The 25,050-nt window shown below is 47.8% G+C and overlaps 1 protein-coding gene across 6 annotated transcripts in view; it reads left to right on the top strand.

The window, feature by feature from the left end:
- Window positions 1-25,050, top strand: part of SYK (spleen associated tyrosine kinase) — a 117,495-nt gene that overhangs the window by 29,684 nt on the left and 62,761 nt on the right. For 4 of the 6 annotated variants that reach the window (XM_057722058.1, XM_057722056.1, XM_057722052.1 and 1 more), the window contains exons 2-3: window positions 20,252-20,680; window positions 22,877-23,037. In XM_057722058.1, coding sequence (XP_057578041.1) covers window positions 20,279-20,680; window positions 22,877-23,037 — 563 coding nt within the window. In that variant the 5' untranslated portion in view covers window positions 20,252-20,278. Of the gene's footprint in view, window positions 1-8,283; window positions 8,475-20,251; window positions 20,681-22,876; window positions 23,038-25,050 lie in introns of all 6 variants that reach the window. The other 2 variants (XM_057722053.1, XM_057722054.1) reach the window with 1 other exon arrangement.

Genomic DNA, 25,050 nt, shown 5'->3' with positions numbered 1-25,050 from the left:
TCTTTTATCTGATATGAGTATTGCTACTTCAGCTTTCTTTTGATTTCCATTTGCATGAAATATCTTTTTCCATCCCCTCACTTTCAGTCTGTATGTGTCCCTAGATTTGAAGTGAGTCTCTTGTAGACAGCATGGATATAAGTGTTGTTTCTGTATGCATTCAGCCAGTCTGTGTCTTTTGCTTGGAGCATTTAGTCCATTTACATTCAAGGTAATTATTGATATGAATGTTTCCCTTACCATTTTCTTAATTGTTTTGGTTTTGTTTCTGTAGGTCCTTTTCCTCTGCTGTGTTTCCCACTTAGAGAAGTTCCTTTAGCATTTGTTGTAGGGCTGGTTTGGTGGTTCTGAATACTGTTAGCTGTTGCTTGTCTGTAAAGCTTTGGATTTCTTTGTCGAATCTGAATGAGATCCTTGCTGGGAAGAGTATTCTTGGTTGTAGGTTCTTCCCTTTCATCAATTTAAATATATCATGCCACTCCCTTCTGATTTGCAGAGTTTCTGCTGAGAAATCAGCTGTTCCTCTTATGGGAGTTCCCTTGTATGTTATCTGTTGTTTTTCCCTGTTGCTTTCAATAATATTTCTGTCTTAATTTTCATCAATTTGACTATTATGTGTCTTGGTGTGTTTCTCCTTGAGTTTATACTGCCTGGGACTCTCTGTGCTTCCCAGACTTGGGTGGCTATTTTACTTTCCCATGTTAGGGAAGTTTTTGACTATAATCTTTTCCAGTATTTTCTTGGGTCCTTTCTCTCTCTCTTCTCCTTCTGGGACCCCTATATGTGAATGTTTGTGCATTTAACATTGTCCCAGGGGTCTCTTAGGCTGTCTTCATTTCTTTTCATTCTTTTTTCTTTATTCTTTTCTACATCAGTGATTTTCTTCATTCTGTCTTCCAGGTCACTTATTGGCCCTTCTGCCTCAGTTAATCTGCTATCGGTTCCTTCTAGTGTATTCTTTATTTCAGTTATTGTGTTGCTTATCTCTGTTTGTTTGTTCTTTAATTCTTCTAGGTCTTTGTTAAACTTTTCTTGCAACTTTTCAATTTTTGCATCCAGTCTTTTTTCAAAGTCCTGGATCATCTTCACCATCATTATTCTGAATTCTTTTTCTGAAAGGATACCTATCTCCACTTCATTTAGTTGTTTTTCTGGGGTTTTATCTTCTCCCTTCATCTTGTACAAAGTCCTCTTCTTTTTCATTTTCTCTATTTTTCTGTGGCTGTGGTTTTCAGTTCCAGAGAATGAAATACTGCTGATACTGCTTGATACTGCTCTCTACCCTGTGGAGGAATCTATCTAAGAGGCTTGTGTGTGCTTCCTGATGGGAGGCACTAGTGATGGGTAGGGCTGGGTGCGCGGAGCTCCATAATACTTTAACCTTATTTGGTGGGCAGAGCTCAGTAAAACTTTAATCTCCTTGTCTGCCAGTGGGTGGGGCTGTGTTCCCATTCTGTTGGTTGTTTGGCCTGAGGCTACCCAGCACTGGAGCTTACAGCCTCTTTGTGGGGGCTAATGGCAGACTCCAGGAGGGCTCGTGCCAATGCAATCTTCCCAGAACCCCTGCCACCAGTATCCCTGTCCCCATGGTAAGCCACAGCTGCCCCCCACCTCTGTAGGCAACCCTCCAACACCAGCAGGTAGGTCTGGTTCAGTCTCCTATGGGGTCACTGCTTCTTCCCTCTGGGTTCTGGTGGGCATACTACTCTTTGTGTGCCCTCCAAGAGTGGAGTCTCTGTTTCCCCCAGTCCTGTGAAGGTCCTGCAGTTAAATCCTGCTGGCTTTCAAAGTCTGATTCTATAGGGATTCCTCCTCCCATTGCTGGAACCGCAGGTTGGGAAGCCTGGCATGGGGCTCAGAACCCTCCCTCTAGTGGATGGACTTCTGTGGTATAACTGTTCAGTTTGTGAGTCACCCACCAAGCAGTAATGTGATTTGATTTTTTAGTGATTTCCCCCCTACTACTGTCTAATTGTGACTTCTTCTTTGTCTCTGGATGTGGGGTGTCTTTTCTGGTGAGTTCCAGTGTCTTTCTGTTGATGATTCTTCAACAGTTAGTTGTAATTCCAGTGCTCTTGCAAGTGGGAGTGAGCACACATCCTTCTACGCCACCATCTTGAACTGTCTCCTCAATAAAGTGTTTTTAAATTAAGATATGTACGTTGTCTTTTTAAAGATATAATGCTACTACACACTTAATTGACCGGTATAGTGTAAACATAACTTTTATATGTGCTTCTTGAGAAACAAAAAAATTCATGTGACTTGTTTCATTGTGATAATCGTTTTATTGTGGTGGTCTGGAACCAAACCTGCAATATCTCCAGTGTGTGCCTGTACACAGTCTTTTCAAGCTCACAGTAAACAAATTCTTGAAAAACATATGTGAACAAATTTAGATGAATAAAAAAATCAAACAAATTATATTCTCAGAACACAGTGAAATTCAACCAGAAACCAGTAACAGAAAGCTGTAAAATCCCCACATATTTGGAAAGTAAACAGACTCCTAAATACTCTCTGGCTCAAAGAAGAAGTCTGAAGAGAAACTTTAAAATAATTTGAACTGAATAAAAATGAAAATACAACTTATTAAAATCTGTGGTATGCATCCAAAGCAGTGCATACATTATGGCATTGTGTATTAGATAAAAGGAAGATTAGATAAAAGGAAGATAGAAAATCAATTAGATAAAAGGAAGATAGAAAATCAATAACTTGTTTTTCCACCTTAGAAAACTACAGAAAAGAGAGCAAATTTCTCTGAAGCAAGAAGAAAAAAATAAATAATTAAAATTAGAGCAGAAATCACGGACATTGAAGACAGGAAAACAATAGAGAAAGTCTACAAAGTCAACCACTGACCCCATGGACGTCAAAAAGACAATAATGGAATACAGCGCACAATTCTGTTCTCACAAATGTGATACATAAGCGAAATAGGGTAACTCTTGAAAGACACAAACTACTAAAACTCACAGAAGGAAAACTAGCCTGAATATCTGTCTTTTCAATTGAAATCAATAATTTATAACCTCCTTCCCAAAAAAGTACCATGCCCAGATGGTTTCATTGGTGAATTATTTAAGGAGGGGATTATACCAATTTGCAACAATTTTCTCTTCCAGAAATTAGAAGCAGAGGGATGGAAACATCAGTGTGAACTCTCATGTGGATTCATATAGATACAGATGGATATATACAGAAATACTTTAGACATGTGTACATACACAGGTTAAGTAAACACGTATTTCCTTGCTCTGTCATGTGAGAGGGCCTAGAAACAATGACATCCTAGTAGTAACAAGCATATCTAATGCCTAGATCTTGGTTTCTAATTCCCTCTCAATAAAAAAGAATAGAGAGGGCTTCCCTGGTGGTGCAGTGGTTAAGAATCTGCCTGCCAATGCAGGGGACATGGTTCAATCCCTGCTCCAGGAAGATCCCACGTGCTGTGGAGCAACTAAGCCCATGTGCCACAACTACTGCCTGTGCTCTAGAACCTGTGAGCCACAACTACTGAAGCCTGCACACCTAGAGGCTCTGTTCCCCAACAAGAGAAGCCATCGCAGTAAGAAACGCTCGCATTGCAACAAAGAGTAGCCCCCGCTCTCCACAACTAGAGAAGGCCTGGGCACAGCAACGAACACCCAATGCAGCCAAAAACAAATAAATAAAAAATAAAACAAATCAAAAAAAAAAAAAAAAACGGAATAGAGAAAGAATAGATTCTAGGATAGGAACACAAAATATACAAGATAAGCCTGTAGTATCTTACAGTGCCAGAAGTAAGGGAGTGCTCTCAATAAATAAAACAAAAAACCCTACAGTGATGGAGGTATGTGAGAGGGACACAGGAGCCACCCAGAAGTGCTCCCTGTGGCCAAACTGGAATAATTTGAGCCACAAAATAAAGTAGTATTTGATTATAACCTAATGCATAAGATATTCTTGAATCCATATTTACCATGGGTTTTCTCCATGGGAGAGAGACAAATCTACTTTGCAGGAGAATTTTAAACAATTGATGTAGATGCTTCCCCCTCAAGGAGGTGGAACATACCCACCTCTTCTTAAGTGTGGGCTGTGCAGAGTTTCTTCCTTCCAAGGAGGGTGGGATTGGAAGGCGATGGGGTGGAAAAGTAGTGTTACAGTGGATAAACCTCTGCCAAGGATCAAAGATTAACAGCAGTAATGTCATGTTGATATCACGGACCCTGATAAGATCTCAGGAGAAGGGAATTTTACCTCTGTGTTTTTCCTCCCCAAAACACATAACCCCGTCTAACCATGAGAAAAACATCAAACCCCAATTGATTCACATTCTACAAACTACTTGACCAGAACTCCTTAAAACTGTCAAGGTTATCAAAGGCAAGGAAAGTCTGAGAACATGTCGTGGCCAACAGGTGCCTAAGGAGGTATTACAACTAAATATAATATGGTATCTCAGCTGCAGTTCTGGAATAGAAAAAAAGACGTTAGGTAAAAACTAAGGAAATGCAACGAAAGTAATAAAGTATGGGCTTTAATAATATTTTGTCACTATTGGTTCACTAGTTGTGAGAAATGTACCACAATCATGTAAGATGTTAATAATAGGGGAAGCTGGATGTGGGGTATATGAAAGCTCTCTGTACTATCTTTGCAACTTTTCTGTAAATCTAAATACATCCTAAAGTTAAAAGTTTATTTTAAAAAGTAAAAGAGAGATGAATAGATATAACCTCAGCCCTCTTCGGGGAGATAGAAATTCATCAAATAATAACACAAGTCTAAGTAAAGGTAAATTAAAATTGTCAGAACTGCAGTTAGCATTACAAAAGAAAGGCACATGGTACCTTGTGGGGAGTTGGATGGTCTGAGAGCATCTGAGGATGCTGTACAGAGAAAGCCCATTGGGAGTGAGATCTGAGGGTAGCTGATGCGGATGCTGGGGAACAGGGGCATGTTTATCCTGAGATCAGAGAGTGGACAGTGGTGGATCTTCAGCAGAGAAGTGGTGTGATTAGGTTTTGCTTGAAGAGTGGATGTTTTTGGAAGATTGGAAGATAAGATGCTTGGAATTGGTGATGCGTTACTTTCAGGAATTGGAAGGAGAGCACTATCTGAGAAGACTTAGGTTTTTGTCTTGAGCAGTTACAAGAATGGAGTTCTTTTTTTATATATATAACTTTATTTATTTATTTATTTATTGGCTGTGTTGGGTCTTTGTTGCTGCACATGGACTTTCTCTAGTTGCGGCAATCAGGGGCTACTCTTCATTGTGGTGCGCAGGTGCCTCATTGTGGTGGCTTCTCTTGTTGTGGAGCATGGGCTCTAGGTGCATGGGCTTCAGTAATTGTGGCACATGGGCTCAGTAGTTGTGGTGCATGGGCTTAGTTGCTCCATGGGATGTGGGAGCTTCCTGGAGCAGGGATTGAACCTGTGTCCCCTGAATTGGCAGGCAGATTCTTAACCACTGCGCCACCTAGGAAATTCCAAGGATGGAGTTCTTGAGACAAAGTTCTTGCACGTTCCTGGTGATGCTGATGTTGCAAAAGCCCTGAGCTTGCATGTGGATGTGCTGACAGAAGCATCTTTTCACATCTACCTGAGGGTCTCTAAAGGCAGTAGCGAAGAGAAGGGCTGGCTTCCAACACTGGCTCTCCCACTATTACCTGTGTGCTTTTCAGCAAGTAACCGACCTTTCTGAGCCCAATGTCCAGGTCTGTGAGTTGGGGATAACAGTAGCCACTACCTTTAAGGATGCTGTGCAGGTCAGCTGACACCTTGCAGGGGAGCTGCTTCTGGTTGTCCTCCTCCTCATCTTCATCATCTTCCTTCTCATGGGCATCCTGGTCGGCACTATACCTCTGTGTGGCTTGGGTTTATCACCTGTAAAATGGTAGTGCTTTGCACTGAGCGGTCATTTTTGCTGGCTTCAGGTGCAGGTTGGTTGCTGGTAGTCTTCTGAACACATCCTTGGGAGTCTCCTGGCCTCACCCCAATAAACCATACACCAGACTCCTTTCAGCTTCATGTGTCTGGAGAGGGTGTCTCTCCAACTTGCCTTGCTAGGGATATTTCCTTACCTGTTTCAGAGTGAAGCCTGGCTAGGTTCCTACCAGCTCTTTTTCCAGGTGTGGGGGACAACACAGCCTGGAGTGATAAATTCAAACATCCTGCTTCCTGCGGAGTGTGTGGATGTTTAGGTGATGCTTGGAAAGCACCTCTCGACTCAGCTTGAAGGACCTCACCAGAGGCCCTCTGTGGAGTTATGTCTGCTGCTGGTACCATGAGTGGCTGTCTGCCAGGAGGTCTGGGAGCAGAGTGGGAGAGGGTGGCACATGTACTCTGACCCTGCACTTTGGCCTTCCTGCCTTGAAGACCATGTCTGCTTATCTCTCCAGTCTCCCACTGTGAATTAGCATCCTGATAAGGTCTCTGATAAGGCCTTTCCTGGAATTTCTCTCCTATTCCATCCAGCATTCAGGTGGAATTTGATACTTATAATGTCCTAGGGCTTTTTAAAATATAAAATAACCAAGATGGTTTTGGTATACTCCACCTAGCACTTCAGGACAAAGTCCACTTAGCAAGACCTCTCGGAAGAGTACATTTCCTGGCTGGCTCAGCGTAACAGGATCAACATTGGCTTAAACTGTTTCTGGTGGGTTCCATGTCTTTGGGGTGTTCCTTTGTACACGCAAGTGAAGGAGGCGGGTTACATGGGGATCTGCATTTCTGCTTTCTGGTTGGTTTGCCGAGATGGGAGAAGAAGGCCTACTTCCCTAATTGCAGACACAGTGCGGACAGCAAGGTCAGCTGGTAAGGTCAGCTGGTAAGGCTTGTCTTCTGCTTCCTCTCCATTTCTGCTCTTCTCCCTTTAAATACTTCTCTCTCTCTTGGGCTTTTTCCCATCCCACAGCCCACGCTGTCCTGGGTTTCTGATTTCAGACCTGCTCTTGAATCCAGAAAAGGAAGGTAGGTCAGATGTGTCAGAATCAGGTAAATCCAGAGCGCTGACCTCAGAGCTCTACCCTCTGTGGCTGCCCACAGGAAGGATACCACACGCGTGCTTCAGCGAGTTCATGTGTGTGCTTGCGTGTTGTGTGTTCCCACACTTGTGCAGCCAGCCTTCTCCCACGGAATGCATGCCCAGAGGAGCTGGGGCTCAGGGCTTTGCCACCCAACTTCTTGCCTGCAGTTATTGTGTAGTCAGACCATCTCTTTCCTTCATAGGATCTTTTGCCACTTATTTAAGCACTGGGTATATTTATGTCACAGTTTTATGAAATCTAAGAATACTGTCATAAGCTTCTATAATATTTTGCCATCGTGAGTCACCCACAATTATTCTCTCACTGACTAGAAAAAAAGTGATGGCTATTTTTAATGTAAAGATTATCTACAGAAAGCCATAATCCTTTCATTTAAAGGATTTAAATGTGTCCTTTCATTTAAACCAGGTGGTGTGGTTTCTCCCGCAGCTGCAGTGTCCCTGTAAATATCGTGTGAATGAGGAAGGGCGATAGGAAAGTAAAATAGTCCCCGGAAGCTAAAAACCACCAGGCACTGCCAGAGGGGACAGGAGAGGCCAGGTCACTGCAAGGTGACCACAGCCTTGCCAGGAGCTCTGTTCTCTGAGTGGGAAAGGCTCTTGGAGAGTCATCTGAATCAGGACCAGGGAAAACTCAGTCATTTTGCTGCCTGTTCAGATTCCCTGTTTGGTTTGCCCATAGGAAGAGGATGCTAGTGAGGGCTGTCAGCCACTTTCAAAGTGAGTCCTCTTGTCTATGACTTTGTGTGTTGTTTTCATCTTTCCCCAAAGTAGAGTGGGTGACAGGGTGGCTTTCAGACACAGTGGCTGAGTGAAGTTCACAGAGGGGTGGGCGGACGTCCTGGGACCCACTCCGGGCCTCAACCCCCTGGCAACAACGCCGAGAGAGCGTGAGAGGGCATTGCCTAGGGACAGTGTGAACGCGATCCCATGTTCATTGATTCTTCACTAAGTCTAGAGCGTTTCTAGTCACCCCATCCTCGTGCGTAAATCCGGCCTCACGAGCGGCATGTCTGTGCCCTGGTAGAGTAGTGCAGGTGTAATCTGCCCTCCCTGGTGGAGCTGGATTCAGGTTTTCCTGCCCTGGGATCATCAGGCACAGTGCAAGGGACTTTCATTTTCTTCCCCGGTTCCCTTCCCTGCCGTGGCAGCCGGCAGCCCCGCTTCGGCCCAACTCCTAACTCCCTTCCTCCCTACATCCTAGAGGGAGACGTAACTCACCTCCCTTTTCTTTCTACCAGCCCCACGTGGAGAGGGAAACATTGGATTACGGCAGAGGTTCTCGAACAGGAGAGTGCTTGAAAATTGCCAGAAAATTGTTTAACATCCTGACTTGCCAGCTCTGCGCCGCTGTACCTGCGGGCCTGAGCTGGGTTGGGACCCGCCTTTCCAGCGCTGAGCCTGAAGTGCATGGCGTGAAGTGCCTGGTGTGGTGAGTTCCCGCCAAGAAGCTGCGTCTGCGGTGGCTCTGGCCAGTCACCCTGGGAGGCGAGGAGAGGTGTAGACGGTAGAGACCCTGCATCTTCACAGTCTGGGGAATGGAAGCAGGGCCCCTGGAGCGAATCCTGCCACCCGTGAGCCACTGGTGCCTGATGCTTGTCTGGAGACAGGGAGGTCCCCTTTCTATTCCATAGGGCACCCAACAAAATGATTCGCACATGGTAGATGGCCCAACAGACATCCTGGTTGATGAATACGTGATTCATATTTTAAAGTTAAATTCACTATGGTGGGCCTGTTGCTTATTTGTAACCAAATATGTCGAGAGTTAACGTTTATGTTAAGAGTTAATGGTTATGTAGGCGTAGTCTCTGTAATGTGTGCTAATTAGGTCGAGGGAGAAATATTAGGTGGACATAGTAAAGAAGTTCTTGAGCATGTCATGTGGAGCCTGAAAATCCAGATGTTGGCTGAGATACGTCAGTCTTTCCTTGACGCCTTTTTGGGACCTTCAGGGTTTTGAAGGCAGGGCAAATAACTTGGTTTTGAAGGTTTGGATAACATTTTCAAGTATTAGAACAGCCCCTCTATTTCTAAATATTAGTGAAACAGTGTGTTCTCACCAGCTTTAGACTTAGTTTCTGTTTCTGAAATGTGTATCTGTATCTAAGAAACTGTGCTTTACCACAAATGCAGAACAGGGGCCACTGCGCAGAAGCCGTGAAGTATGGTTCTGCCTCCGGAGACCAGGTCTGCAGCAATGTGACTGGCCCAGCAGACCTCGGGGGGCCTAGGGACAGCCCTGCACGGTGGTCTCCCAGAAGGCCAGCTGGTGTCACTCAGGAAGCTGGGCGGACGTGGGGCCACCTCAGGCCAGGTCCTTGGGTTCTGTTTCTCCGTGTTGCGGCCGCAGGTCTGTTCACGAGTTTTCTTTTTTTGCAGCAAAACTCAGCTGCAGAAGGCAGCACGCAGGGCCCTTTGCAGACCAACGGAGGGCCGTCATCTCCTGGTGCTGTCCGGGGTGGTTCCCCTGCATCGCCCTTTGCCTGGTCATTTCTTATAATTAATCAGCCAGTCCCTGACTGACCCAGGAAGAACCCTTCTCCCCCTGGGTCAGGCTCTTTCCTCTTTCTTATGTAAATTAGTCAAACCCACAGATGAAATTTTCCCTTTTGCCCAAGTCCTGTTACTTAATTTTCTTAGCTTTGCGCCGCAAAGGAAATTTCCAGGCAAGTTTTATCCGTGCTGCTTTGCATTGAGGTGGCTGTGTGGCTTTCAGCATGATAAGCCAAGACATCTTTTTGCATCTTCCTGATTTTGTTCCCCTACGTGGTAGGGCTATGGCAAAAGTTGTCCCCAGATGTCGTTTCCCCAGAGTACCATTTACTTCTTGCCACTGTCACATCAGTCCATGTTATATGGGGAAACTGTGGCTCAGTGAGGAGCCACCTTTAAATACTGTGCTAAGCGCTGTTGAAATATTCTCCACAGGAAGTAGAAAGGGCTGAACCCTGTAGTCAGGGGGCAGCACCTGCAGGAGCCATGGTTTGATGGGTCTTGAGAAAAGCAGAAGCCTTGAGGCGCAGGTCTGGGCCAGTGATAACCAGGGCAGATAGGGTTTTAAAAAACAACTTGAAAAAGAGCAGATACATGTATATGTATAAGCGAATCACTTTGCTGCACACCTGAATCATACAACATTGTTAATCATCTATACTCCGATATAAAATAAAAGTTTATTAAAAAAAATGGGGGAAAAAAGAAAAAATATAAAAGTAAGCAAATGATTGTTTTGTAGCCGAAATTTTAGCATAAAGGTGTTGGGATTTTTATGGAATCTATGCTTAAGATATACATTATGATTCAATAAAAATATACGACACTAAAAAAATTTTAAAAATAAAAATTAAAAACATCAAGAAAAATAAGATAAAAATTTGAAAAAATAATAAAAAGTACAAAGACATAGGCTACCTCTTCTGGTTCCACACCAAGTTTAAAAGCACTGAAATGAACACAGATGTAGAGAATAAGAATAATACATTTAAGAACACGGTCTTGTACAGAGATGTCATTGTGTACCTACCCACGAGGTAGGGGCTCTTCGGGGCAGGTGGGGGAGAGTGGAGGAAACTCACTTGTGGTTGACCCTCCTTATTCACGGATTCCATATTCATGTATCCACCTTCTCGCTAAAATAGATGTGCAACCCCCACAGCAGTAGTCACCGCCTTGTGTGGTCATTTGTGGACACGCGCAGGGCAGTGAAAAACTTGAGTTGCCCATGACGCACGTGCCCAGCTGCGGCTGAAGGAAGAGATGCCCTGCCCTCTTGACTCAGCTCATACTGCAAACAGGGGTCCTTTCCTGGTCTATTTAGTGCCATGTTTTTTGTACTTTTTGTATTTTTTGGTTTAAAAGGGCCCCAGGCATAGTGCTGAAGTGCTGTCTGGTGTTCCTAAGGGCAAGAAGGCTGTGATATACCTTATAGAGAAAACACGTGTTAGATAAGCTTCCTTCAGGCATGAGCCATGGTGCTTTCAGCCGTGAGTGCCACGTTAATATGTCAAAAATATATATGAAATAAGTTTCTTTAAACAGGAACACACATGAAACAAGGTTATAGATGCGTCTGTTGACAAAAATGTTGTGGACCAGAGGCTCGCAAGAACCTAACCTAGTCTTCCTCCAGGAGCAGTGGTTCAGCATTTGAAAAGTAATTGTTCACAGTGCCTTTATAGAACATAACTGTCACAAATAATGAGAGCCAACTATGACTATGCTTTGTTTTGTGTATAAGGTGAAAAGAGAATAGACCCAAGGGTAGCAATATTGACACAATGGAGAGAGGAGGAAGAAGGGAAGGAAAGGATGCTGGAAGGTGGGTGAGTTACAGTGTTGTCAGAGATAGTAAATTAATCTGAACTTTGGGATCTGCCTCTGATCCTGCTTCCCAGGCTTGGATATTGAGGCCCTTGCAGGGCTTGGGGTCCGTGCCTCTGACCATCTTCAGTGGGTGAGAAGTGGGGATGGAGGAAGACGGACTGAGGTAGCAGCTCCTGGGGGCACTCGCCGGGCACGTGTACCTCACTTCCCTCCCTCCTGACCTTAGGGGTTGATCTCCTCCTCATCTCTCCTCAGTACCAGAAAGTTTTATTCTCACTCTGCCAGGACCTGGCCTCTAGTTACTTCCTTCCCTCACTCCCCAGATTAGGGGGCCTTGTTTGTCAACAAATCATTCAAATATTTATGAAACACCTTTGTTTCTCTCATCTAACCCTGTTATTCCACAAGCTGCGTGAGTTATCTCTTGCTACATAACACATTATCCCAAATTTAGTGGCTTGAAACACCAGTAGTCATTTATTATTCTGCAGAGTGTCTGCAGGCCAGGAATTTGAGACGGCTTGGCCTGGCTCAGGGTCTCCTATGAGGCTGCAGTCACATGTGCTGCATCGTCTGAAGGCTCATCGGGCCTAGAGGACCCGCTTCCAAGGTGGCTCTCTTCTGTGGCTAGCAGGTCCGTGCTGGCTGTTGGCTGGAGGCCTCAGTTCCCCCAAAGAGCCCCTTGAACATCCCCATGCCTTAGCATCTGGCCTCTGCTCGGTTGGGTGGTCCGGAGACCAGGGGAAAACTGTAAAGGCCTTTACAGGCACCCCACACCGTCACTGTGCAGCCAGCCCTCAGTCAGCGTGGGAGGGACCACGTGAAGGCCTGGAACCAGGGAGTGAGGATGGATGAAGCCATCTTGGAGGCTGCCTGCCACGTGTGCATTCCAGTTCTCCACTGAGCTGTGCAGGGTGGAGGCCCATTCTTAGGGTAGCCTGTGTTCTAGGCAGCAGGGGACAATACAGGGAACATACTGATCCTTATGGAGTATCAATTCTAATGGCTTTCAGGATGCAGACAAGGAAAAAATAGAAGGTTATAAAGCTGAGGTGGGTGGGTGTGCAGAGCCCAGCCTCCCCTCCCCTTCATCAGGTTGACTTCACGCTGGTTGTTCTCTGCTGGGGAAGAAATTTCCTTCCACCTGAGTCATGGGTTCCAGACAGCTTTTTCAGCTACCAGCCTAGATGTGAGCAGCTGTACCTAATGTTCTACTCAGGCTGCCTTCGGAAACGTGACTTTAAAAAAAAAATTAGCTGAAATCTTATCTAAAACATTGTGTTTATGATGGCAAGCCTGGGCTGTTCTTCTTAATCTATGAAAGTGCTGTCTGATAAGCTAGAACTTAGTGATATTTTCCAAGCTGAATACATTTTAAAGGGCAAAGGTCGTGCAGACAGCCACGGTCCTGGGACGGGGGAAATGGACCATGAGAGTCTAGTTGGCAGGGGAGATTGTAACATGTTGGGAAGTGCAAAAGGATACAGTACTGCTTAAGTCAAACAAGGAAGACGTGAGGGTGCTGGTTGAACCCAACGGGTTCATCATCTGTTACAGGAATTCGTTTCTGCACCTCTAGGAGGGCTGCAGGTGGGGCTTCTTGGGGTGAGGCAGCCAGAGTCAAAGCCCAGGGTTGAAATAGGCTCTATTCTAGATGTAAGTCCTCAGATGCATGAATGCAGGATTTTAAAGAAGGAAAACTAGTCTGTGGTTCCATTCAAGCCTCTGTCATCCTTGTGTGCAGGTGTCTGTTGAGGATGCATGCTCGGGTGCGCGCACACACACACACACACACTGTCCTTTCAAGTGTGGGCTGCCCATACCTTCCCCTTCACCATCCCACCTTGAACTACTCCTCTCTCTTATTCGGAGCCCTCACTCGTGAGGTACTGGTTGTCATGTACACCCCTCCACACTCTCCATCATGACTGCAGTGAGTTACAGTGACTTTGGTGCTATTGCCATCGCTTTCACAGGTGAAGAAATACGATGCTAATGTGCCTGGGTCACACTGGCTGGGCTGGGACACCAGCCTGTTCCACTCTCAGGCTCTGTTCTGTGCCCCCAGCTCTGCTACCTCCAGGGCTGGGGCACACTTACCTCCATGGGGCTCTGTTCTTTCCACGCCCCCCGTCCTGTGCTCAGAGTGATCATGGTAATAAGTTAGATAGAGGGATATTCATTTACCTAATTTATTGGTGAAGATGCTTGAGCAATGGAAAGAACACATCAGATTTGTGGGCAGGCCAAACTGCTAACACAGTGGCTTCCAGTCAAGGGGTGTTTGGAGACACTGCCCCCAGGGGACATTTGGCAATGTCTGGAGATGGTTGTCATGATTGGGGAATGAGGGGAAGCTGCTGGCGTTAGTGGGTGGAGGCCAGGGTTGCTGTTACCCAGAGTATGGTAGACAAGATAGCCCCCAGAGCAGAAAATGATCCAGTCCAGATGTCAAGAGTGCCAAGGTTGAGAAGCCCGGTGCTGCTGTAATGAAAGGTGACAGATGGAGATGGGTGAGACCAACAAAAGCAGTGGGAGCGGGGCAAATGCAATGGTCTTAATGTGTAAATCAAGGGTGGGGGATGTTCTTTGACCGCATGTGAAAAGAGTTGCTTTTCATATGTCAGAAGCCCAGTGTGGATACTGGGAGCTGAGCCACCCAGGGCCGTGTTTGTGGGCCACACACAGCAGCCCAAGAGGGGCCTGTGCACTTGGGTGCTTAGATCTGATCTCAGCAGTGGTGACATTGAAGCCAACTACACCTTTAAGAGGGTCTTGGGCAAAATGGAATCATGTGGATCTCACTGGAGGTTGGACGCATGTTCTCCAAGGTTCTCTGACTCTGGCACCATGCTGTCTGCCTGGGCGAAGCAGCAGCTGCACGGTGAGAGTTTATGTTTCCAAAGCAACGTGTATTCACTGTCGAAACTCTAAACAGGAGAGACCGGCACGTTTCCATTTAATAGGTATGTCGTGAGCACCTGGGAAGCCCCCAAGTGCAGGTCGATACTTTCAGACCTTGGAACTTACATTGTACAAGTGCAGGCTTGTGGTGAATGTGATGCAGGAAATAAACCGTTTCAGGAGATGAAGATGAACCGGGGCACGAAGCCACCTTAGACTCGGCCATCAGCATGCACCCCTCTGAGAGGTGACATGAGCTGAGACCACAGGCCTGAGAAGGAGGAAACCAGCCGGTGGGGGGAAAGTACAGCGGCCGGGACAGGAAGAAGGGCGGTGTGGCTGGACGCAGTGAGCACCAGTGAGATGGGCAGGTGTGCAAGGTGAGGAGGGGGCTCAGGCCAAACCCAGGAGGGCTTGAAGGCCGGGGGAAGAGGGTTTGGGGTGTGTCTGGGAGAGGGAATGACTTGCTGGCGTCCCTCTGCTTGCTGTGTGGGGAATGGACCACAAGGAGGGCCGGGCGGAAGGAAGAACTAACAGGGTAAGACGTCCATCCACGTGAGTGAGAGGTCATGGACCTTCTACCCGGGGAATGTCAGGGGAAACAGGGAGGACCTAGGGCTTTGGGATACATTGTAGAGGAAAACTGATGAGAGATCCCTGGAAACCAGCTGGTCCACCCTCCTTCGAGATTCCCCAGCCCATGATGGAGCCCTTTGGTCTCTGAATGGAGCTCACTGCTTCCCATGGGGACACGCTCCAGGGTGGGCCAGACACACCTGAAAGAGAATGTTCTTTTCTGAGCTAGCAGATTAGACATGCATGGTGAGTAAAAGGGAGGGATCCTGAAAGTCTCTCGGCTCTCGTCCTGAGCAACTGGTTAGCGTTGGTGTCATCTCCTCAATTAGGAGGGACTCAGGGAGGACCACGCATGAGCCATTGAAAGTCCCATGTTGGGCAGCTGAAGGCTGAGTTGCCTTTCAGATGTCCAGGTGGAAACGTCAGGTAAGCAGCGCTCAGGTCAGGAGCTCAGCCTGGAGAGGCAGATGTGGGATCCATGGGCGTGTCGTTGGCAGTGGGGTTGTGCGCGGGAGAAGGTGCAGCTGAAGACCCAGCACTGGGTTGCAGAGTAATTGAAGGAAGGAACCATGGACGGCAAGGGGTCAGCCAAGAAGAGGGCCTGACTCACTGAAGTGGGGGTGCCGGGTGGCATCCAGTGCTGCCCGGGGCTCAAGCAAGATAGGGCCGGAGGAGAGACCTTGAGTTTGGCCATTTAGAGGTTGGTGACATTAGCAAGAGCAGATTCATGGAGCATGGAGTCCAGGCAGAGGATGGTAGACAGAAGAGGATGGGGCAGTGCAGAGGCTTCAACAGAAAATATTGAAGAAAAACCAGCCACGGTCTTTCCTCTGTACCACCCATCCTCTCAGACTTTCTATCTCCTTTCTCGCTCTCTAGGTGTATATTATTATGTACTTGTGTGCATACAACCTTTTAAAAACAAAACTAGATTGCTCTGGACACATTATTTTGAAAGCTGCTTTCACTTAATCATACTGTTACCAAGTCCGAGATCGCTGCACGATAGGCCAATAATTGACCGACGAGGTGTTGGGGCAAAGCATAGCATCTTTATTCAGACCAAGAAGATGGTGGACTAGGTTCCCACCTTGCAGGGGTATGGATGCTAGTTTTTTTTTTCTAGAGCAAAGAGGAGGAAGTGAAGAGGTAAAGTAAAAGAAGGCGGCTCTAAGTTGTTGCAAATATTTCCTGGTTCCGGCCAGATTCTGGAGGGGATGTGTTAATTTCTTCTTTCCTACAGCCATTCACTGGTGGGTCTGGTCAGGATGTTTCCTGTGAGCTACACAAAAGTATTTTAGCTTAATGCTCAGGCATTGGAGGCAGGGTTCCCAGACATGAGCCCCTATGTGTACTTTAAGCTATAGGCAACATCCCTTTAGTGATTAACTTGTAGCAAAAGCAATAGAATACAAAGTTTAAAGTAAGAGAAACAGATCCAACATGGACTCAGATTTGTTCTTCCCTATTACAATACCTACTTTGACAACCTGCCATGTGTCAGGAGCTGTGCCAGGTGCCAAGGCAGGGCGGTGAATGAAGGCATCCTCTTCTCGCCTCTCAGAGCTGGCGCTCTGGTGCAGGGACCAAGACAAGGATCCAATTCAACAGCAAGTTACAGTGTGTTAAAGGGTTGTCACCCATGGAGATGTGCTGGGAGAAAAACTAAGCCGGGAAGGGAAATAGGCTGCCCCAGGCATCACAAAACATTATTTCATGTTGTAAAACATTTTTCTAGTATGAAATCCACCTTGAACCTGTGTCATAAAAAGCCCTCAAAGAGCAAATGATGCTGCAGTGTTGTTTTTCTTTTAACTGAACTATAGTTGATTTACAGTGTTGTGTTAGTTTTAGGTCTACAGCACAGTGATTCTGTCATATATATGTAAACATATTCTTTTACATATTCTTTTCCATATGGTTTATTACAAGACATTATATATAGTTCTCTGTGCTACACAAAAGGACCTTATTGTTTATCCATTCTATGTAAAATTGTTTGTATCTGATAGTCCCAAACTCCCAATCCAACGCTCTTCAGTGCTGTAGTGTTTTGAGGAGCTCACCTAGCAATACTATGAAACCTCACCTCACTCGAGAGCCACCTGTGCAGGTGTGCACCAGCCAAGGTGCTGGGACCATTTGGAGGGAGTTGGGGGGCCTGGTCCATGGGGACCAATGGCCTCTTTGGTTTCTCAGTTTTGAGTTTTAGAATAAAGTGATCTCACACAGGGCGAAAAGTAACTGGCAATGTTGAAATAGACAAAAAGAAAAATAGGTAGCAAATTCTAGACACTGCTGAGGAAAATACTATTTCCAGTGGGTGTTAAACAGCGTTTGAGCTACAGACTTTCCCCGGGGTCCAAGGCGAAGGAAGGTTTGAGCAGCGCCGATGAGGGGCTGCGGGCGGAGAGGGGTCGCGTCGATGGGCGGGCAGAGGCGGTGCACAGCACAGGGCGGAAGCTTCTGTCTGTTCTGATTTGCCAGAGCGAGCGAGAGCAGCTGTCTGAGGAGCAGGGCGGAGAGCCGCCGTGCGGGCACCGCCGCTCCTGTGGGTGGTGGCTGCCGCGAAGGTGGCCGTCTCCTGTCACCACGGCCTGTGCTGTGCAGAGAAGGCCCCGGGGGGGCGCTAGTGGGAGCCGGCGCCAGAAGGCATAACCAGGGCATCGCAGATGTTCATCCCCCAAATGAAACAGCCCAAGAATGTGCCCTAAACTGTCCTTGCAGGAAACCATCTGCACTGTCAAAACCACCACCAATGGCAATGGCCCAGTGCGTCTTTCTCAGGCCCTCGCCCAGTGTCACCTCCAGCACAGGAAATCACACCATCAGAAAAGGGCTGCTCAGCCAGGCCCTGCTGACACGGAGGGCAGTCAGGCCTTTGCCCTCCCAGGGAAGCCAGAGAGGTGCCACCTGCTGAGGGCCGAGTCTGATGTGCACCATCAGAGCCGTTGAGGAGCATCCCGCGTGGGCCCGGAGGATGGGCTGGCAGGCTGCCTCTCCGCCTGTCTCCCGTCTTCTCACGTTGGTCTGCTTCGACATGGGATTCACAGCAGAGAGCCGGCACCGATGTAAATCTTAGTGGCAAACTCATGAATTTTAAAAATGGCAGGTGTTAAGATTTATGTAAATTAAAAAATATTTGTAAACACTTACAATATTGTTTCTGAAGACGTATGGTTTTAGTTGAGGCCGACAGAGGGAAGCAGCTCTATAAGAAGTCCCAAGGAGTGGGGACCGCTGAGAGCCAGGGTGCATCTGGGACAGGTGTGCAAGACGGGGTGGGCCCCAAGCAGAGGGAGTGTTTCAGCCAGGAGGCGGGAGGGGGCAGCGGGGGCCTGTAGGCCGAGCCTGCCAGGAGTGAGGCTGACAGGCAGAAAGGGATGGGGCAAAGCTGCAGGGAACTGTGGGCCTTCAGGGCAGCTGAAGCAGGAATAGGAGGGGAGGGGATGGCAGGGCAGCAGGGCTGCCAGCGGTGCAGCTGGGCGCGATGCATTAGACAGGACCGTGGTAAGGGATACGGAGGGAGCAGAACACCCACCAAAGCCATTTGGAAAAGCAGCCTGAGAGAAAGCAGGGACCCTCGAAGGATGCTGGGTTCCTGGCTGGGGGAGCGCCTGCGCTGGGGAAGGCAGGCAGGTGGTGCATGGAGATCTCAGCCTCGGGTACGGTCAGGGGCCCAACATCAGCGTCACCCAGATCGTTGGCCCTGCAGCGAGGATGGCCCCCGGCTTAACAGAGTTCAGGTGATGTGCGGGCACGTGGAGGCTGGAAAAGAACGGGGCTGCAGGGGACAGGCGTTGGAAAGGCAGGTGGGCTCACCGTGTACGACAGATAGGTGAGGCCCTGGAACAGAGTGGAGCATGAGAAAGGAGGCCAGAGCCCTCACTCTTTGGGGAGTGTGGGGGGGTCGGGGCGGCGGGGGGCGGAGGCTGAACCTGTAACACAAGTGGCACAGAGGGATTAGCCTGAGAAGAAGAAAGAAGCAGAAGGGAACGACTACACCCCAAAGACACATCTACTCACTGTCTTCCAAGGATGCCTTTTGGTTAACAGCAGGTGTCTTTAAGAGCAAATATGGATGGTATTTTTAAGAGAAAACAAAACCTCGCTGAGAGAGGTGAATGTTTAGAAGCTTCGACAAAGAAAAATTAATGATTGATAGTCAAATATTAAGAGAAGCAAACGAGAAAATTATTTGTACAATCAAATTATAATAAAACCCATGTCTTTTGGGGGGCTCACTCAGGAATACTGATTTGGCAGTATTGCCTGGAGACGATTCTGTTAGCTCTACCGGGCAGGCATTATGTTTTACAGTCCTTTGTAAGGTAATTCCTATCGAGAAGAGGCTGTTTCATATAATCGTGTGTGTGTGTGTGTTTGTGTATCTGTGTCTCTGTATGAGTGTGGTGTGTGTGTCTGTGTGTTTGTGTAACATGAAGGAGCATGTACTTTGCTCCCTAGATGCACAGATGCAGTCATCTAGATACTTTTCCATTGATGACAAGCCCCTTTTGGTTAAAACATACACCTTTTTGGTCTGGCGAAAGATCCTTCTCATCTACAACCACAGCTGATCAGTCTTCCTGTCAAACTGCGTTCACTGCCTTCACACATCCCCTCTGTAGTGTGTCTGTTTAGTGCAAGAAGTATCTTTTTTTGGTGACAGGTGTCCTCATCAAATGTGGAACCTGCACTGTTTCTTCAATACCATCCCAGCGGATGGTACAAGGCGGGTGCCAGGAAGTGGTCTGGAGGAGGGTGGGGAGGGGACAGTGTGTTGCGGGGGCCCGGGGCTCTCTGAGGATGTCACTTTTCATGCCTCGGGGCAGCCACTTGCCCGTCCTACCTCCTGGCCAAAGGTTTGACATGGTATGTAAACGTGGCCAACTCGCAGGTGTCCAACTACAGCATGGGACACAGTAGACCCTCAATGTTCATGTAGAGGGAGGCCAGTAACATCTTCACTGCATGTAACTCTGACCAGCGTATTCTTGACACTGTCTTCATCTCCAGAGAACAATGGGCTTGTCTGGGTTCTGCCCCTGTGACCCACTGACCGTCAGAGAGTTCCTAAGCCCTGTTTTGCAAGGGGACTTCTCTTCTTAGTTTGTCTCTTAGAATTTTCTGTTCCCACCAAAAAAAAAAAAAAAGATGAATTTGGCCACATTGATCCAATGCTCTGTTTTTTGGCTCAATATTGAGAGGGTTGTGTTTGGAAATCTAATGGTTATGTGGGCAGAAAGGAGGAGGGCACAGTTGGTTTAGATTTTAGAATGGAGTCCCAGAGGGACGATCTTCCCCCTGGCCGGAGAACTTGCCTCCAGGGCTGGAGGGTCGGTGCTCTAACAACTTCTTGCCATTCGGGTCCTGACCACGGCCCCGTCTTTGTTTTGCCAGGTGGACACCTGAGGGGAAGTCGCAGGCATGGGCGAAAATGCCAACAACCTGCCCTTCTTCTTCGGCAACATCACCCGGGAGGAGGCGGAAGATTACCTGGTCCAGGGGGGCATGAGCGATGGGCTCTACCTGCTGCGCCAGAGCCGCAACTACCTGGGCGGCTTCGCCCTGTCGGTGGCGCACGACAGGAAGGCGCATCACTACACCATCGAGCGGGAGCTGAACGGCACCTACGCCATCTCGGGCGGCAGGGCCCACGGCAGCCCTGCCGAGCTCTGCCTCTACCACTCCCAGGAGCTGGATGGCCTCGTCTGCCTCCTTAAGAAGCCCTTCAACCGGCCGCCGGGGGTGCAGCCCAAGACTGGCCCCTTTGAGGACCTGAAAGAGAACCTCATCCGGGAATACGTGAAACAGACATGGAACCTACAGGTGGGTGGCGGCCAGTCCCCTGGCAGCGGTGCGCGTTCTCGTGTGCTCGCGGGCCCTGGAATTCCGCACAGGCGCCCAGCTGCATGAGAGCCAGGCAATGGTGCCTCAGATAAGCAACCTTCTCCTTAGTCATCAACGTGGGCCCCCAAATGCCTCACTCCAAGAAGACAGCCTTTCCTCTTTTGTGGCCACACTTGAGAGGGTGGGCCCCTCGGTGCCAGCAGTGTGGGTTTCTCCACTGCAGGAAACCACTGTCACCCAATTCGTGCTGGGCCCTTTCGGAGATGCATCGCAGACATATACTGGTTTTTATTTGCCTAAGAGGGTCCTACGGTACACACTGATTGGCACTTGATTTCACCCCTTCGTGAGACCTCTTGCAGAACTCTCCCTGTCCACAGACACGCAGCTGCATCAGCCTGTTACTGACTGCCTGATAATCCCTCCTGTGCACCAGAATTTATTTTACTAGTACCTACTGATGGACATCTTCATTGTTTATAAATAATGCTGCTAGTAACATCCTCCTAACCCTTTATGCAGTATCAGCAGGATAACCCTGACAGGTTGGTCTTGCAACAGTGAAGGATTTGGACATATTGACAGGTTGTCATCCAGAAAGTCCCCAGAGGTTGTGACAACTTACATTCCTGCCACACTCTCAACAGCGCTTGGTATCAGGAACCGCCAGGCTGCCTGATGGTCTCCTGCTCCGACCCACGCGTCCAGCCATCTCCTTGCATTTCCTGGATGTATGTTTTCCATACACCCATGTGAATGTATGACAGTACAGGCTTTCTGAGGACGCTGTACACTGACTTCTTTACTCCTTTAATATATTGTGCACTGAATTCACTCTTGAGACAGATACTATATTTAGTATCTTTCATTAGTATTGGGTTGGCCAAAAAGTTCATTTGGGTTTTTGCGTAACATCTTATGGAAAAACCCAAATGGTCTTTTTGGCCAACCCAATATTTATTAGGTATGTCTTAGGCCATCCTTTTACTCTTTTTAAGACAGCTAAATCAAACTTATTGAGGTGTAATTTACACACCATGAAATTCATCCTTTTTAGGTGTACACTTCTAGGATTTTTGGCAATCACATGGCATCATGTAGCCCCCCCACCCCAGTTAAGATACGAGGCAGTTCCATCACCCATGAAGCGTGCGCAGGCTCACCCCCAACCCCAGCCCCTGGCAACCCCTCGTCTGATTTCTGTCCCTGTACTTTTGTCCAGATTGCCTATAAATGGACTCACACAGCCTGTCACCTTTTAGACTGGCTTCTTACACGCAGCATAATGCATTCGCGAGTCAGCTGTGCGTCAGTGGTCCATTCTTTGTTGTGGCCAAGTAGTATTCCACACTGTTTTACTTTTGCCATCTGCTCACTTTTACCTGCCTCCCTGGTGCGTAACTATTACAGCTTTTGTTTTTCTTTCCGTCGGTGAAGCATGACAACATTTTCAAATTCACCTTCCCTTCTGCCTTCCCTTTTCCTTTCTATCACCTCATGTGGGTTGGTTATGTGTTTTTATTTTCACTTCTTCTGGTTCTTTTTATAACTTTGAATATTCAACTCAGGTTCTTCATTTACTACTGTGAAAGATATCTATTTCCCTCCCGCTAAGAACGACGAAGTGAGTTCACCCAGCTGTCAGCCTTTCTCTCGTTTTTGTTTTCCATGTTATCAAGGTTTATCTCCTCTTTCTGTGATCACATCTCCTGCAGTTACAGGTGGCAGCATGTGTAAGCGCTCAGAGTGAAGCCTTGTAGAGGCGGACAGGCAAAAGCATGTCTCTTTTGTTGCACACATCTTAAGTCTTCCTGATTGTTATTATGTGATCAGGGTCTAATACAGAACAGTCACTTTTAGGAGGCAACTATTTGGAAGAGGGCAGGAGGACCATTCTCTAGAACTCGTGGATTATACCAGATGGTTTCTAAAGCCCAATGTGGCTTCTAAAAGGCCCACCTCTGCATCTAAAATCTATTTTGTTAGCTATACACTTGAAGGTAGTTAAATAACATATCAGATCTATTGGCTTTATTCATTGAATGAACAAGCAAACAAATAAATAAACGTGATTGCATTTTACCACGTCAGGACTTAGGGTAGAGTGGAAATGCTTTCTGCATCTTTCTTGTCACTTTCACTTAGAATGACTCCACTCTCTCCTCCTCATGGCAGGGTCAAGCTCTTGAGCAGGCCATTATCAGCCAGAAACCTCAGCTGGAGAAGCTGATTGCCACCACAGCCCATGAAAAAATGCCCTGGTTCCATGGAAAAATCTCTCGAGATGAATCTGAGCAGATTGTCCTGATAGGATCAAAGACAAATGGAAAGTTTTTGTAAGTATCGTGTCTCCTGTTCACCCCTTAGCGCCAGGTCTGCTTGGACAGTTAGGGGTAACTCAGTCTCCCCATCCCTGGACCCCTGGTGACCACAGGGGATGGGATCGCATGCTATCTGAAACACGCATGTGGGTTGACCGCACAGACATCTCAAATAAAAGCTATCTCATGTCATTCAGCATTTGTTTTCCCCAGTCTGGCCCAAAGTGGACACTCTTCTTGGGCACCAAGGGACATCATTTAAGAATATCTGTTCAGCCGCATATTCTGCTTAAATGACAAACGTGAGATGTGTAACACTCTCTGTGGCTATTCATCCAAGCTAAAAACACTGCAGTGTGTCTGCTCACATTTGCCCCAAGATCTCAGGCTTCACTTCTCTTTTTACTTCGAGAAACGTGCAGGATGGATAGTAAGGAAAGTTTGCCGGGAGTCTCTCATATGAAAGGTTAGTGTGGGGACTTGGTCACTAGCGGGTGTGCAGACTCCAGCCTCATAATCTCAGAAGCGAGATGCGCATCCTGAGGCCTGTTCCCTGTCATCCTCAGCGGTCAGTGCACCTCGATCCTGGAGGTGCTGGAGATGCAGGCCACCTCGGGATGGGATGGGTGGTCCAGAGAAGGCAAGGAGCTGTCTCGGACAGGTGTTGACTCCATTCCCCCAAGGTGCTGTGGCCGAGGGGATGCAGGGGGCACTGCTGGCTGAGGCACGCTCACCTGCGTTTGTCACTGTTCGGTGACCACCCCCACCCCCCCGCCCCAGACATGCTGACTGGGTGCCCCTTCCTGGCCTCGGACACTTACACAGCAGCATAGCCCCGTGACCAACGATGTGGAGTCACAGTTGTAAACATTTCCTGGAAATAGAAGTGTTTTCTCTGAGTATCCTTCTATTTAAAGAGTTTTCCTCAGACTTTACCATAATCCCTATTAGGTAAGAAATGATCTTAAACCCAATACGCTTTTAAAAAGTGATCCTAAAAACAAGTCCCGAGCAGCCCAGGCTGGCACACAGCGTGACTGGGACGGTGGCTTAGTGGATGCATAATGGCCGCTGGCAGGAATCCTGGGGCAGGGAGACACTTTTTCCCCTTAGTGTGTCACCTATCAGCTTGTTTTCTCCTGAGGTTTGGACTTTTACCACCTTCTTAGGAATAATTTCCAACACACATGTCATGGGACTGCGTACATGGCATCTTGGTGTGTTAAGTCAGCCCCAAGTTGTATAATGTAAACAGCAAGGCCTCCCACTTTCTCGCCAGTTCAGAAACCTGCTCTCAGGCTCTCTAGGGAACAGCTGAGGTCAGGGAGACTGCCTGCTCCCCACTTAGACAAGTGGGTGCTGCAAGGAGAACCCGCCCTGGGACAGCCCCACAGTTGTGGGGTCCTTCTGACTGGGCCTTCTCTGGCCTCATCCAGCTTTCCCTAAAGAATGTATCTCCTGCCTACTTTCCCATCATTTTAATTGGCTTGTCCATCTGTGGACCAGCATTTACTGGTGTCCACTGGCTGCCAGCTCCATCCTGGGCATCAGAGTTGGGGGCGTCTGCCTTGTAGAGCCCACATCTCGCTGGCAGAAGTAGACACTGAACAATTGAACAGGAGCTGCACAGTGCATTGGAGCATTTAAGGAAGGGACTAGAATTTGCAGGGTTCTGTTTTATGCTGTGGGCAAGGAAGGGCCTGACTGTGAAGGAGACATTTGAGCAGAGACCTGAAGGCAGCTGAGAGCCATCCTGATGAGGAAATAGCACACGTGGGTGCCCAGAGGCAGGAGTGTGCTCGGAGGGCCAGGCCACCACAAGGCCACTGTGGCTGGTGCAGGGTGAGAGGGCGAGGGATGGAGGATGAGGGCCAGGACACCAAGGGCACTCGGGCATTGGGAGGACTTTGCTTTGGGCAAATTGGTCTGTCCACCTTCAGGAAGGTGTTAGGGCAGATCCAACTGAGGTTCAATGGTACCCATCTGGCTGCATGTAGAGAAGAGCATGCAGAGGTGCGAAACCAAGCA

The sequence above is a fragment of the Hippopotamus amphibius genome, chromosome 2 (assembly GCF_030028045.1).
Source record: "Hippopotamus amphibius kiboko isolate mHipAmp2 chromosome 2, mHipAmp2.hap2, whole genome shotgun sequence".
Lineage (NCBI taxonomy): Eukaryota > Metazoa > Chordata > Mammalia > Artiodactyla > Hippopotamidae > Hippopotamus > Hippopotamus amphibius.
This window is presented reverse-complemented; position numbering and strand designations above follow the sequence as displayed.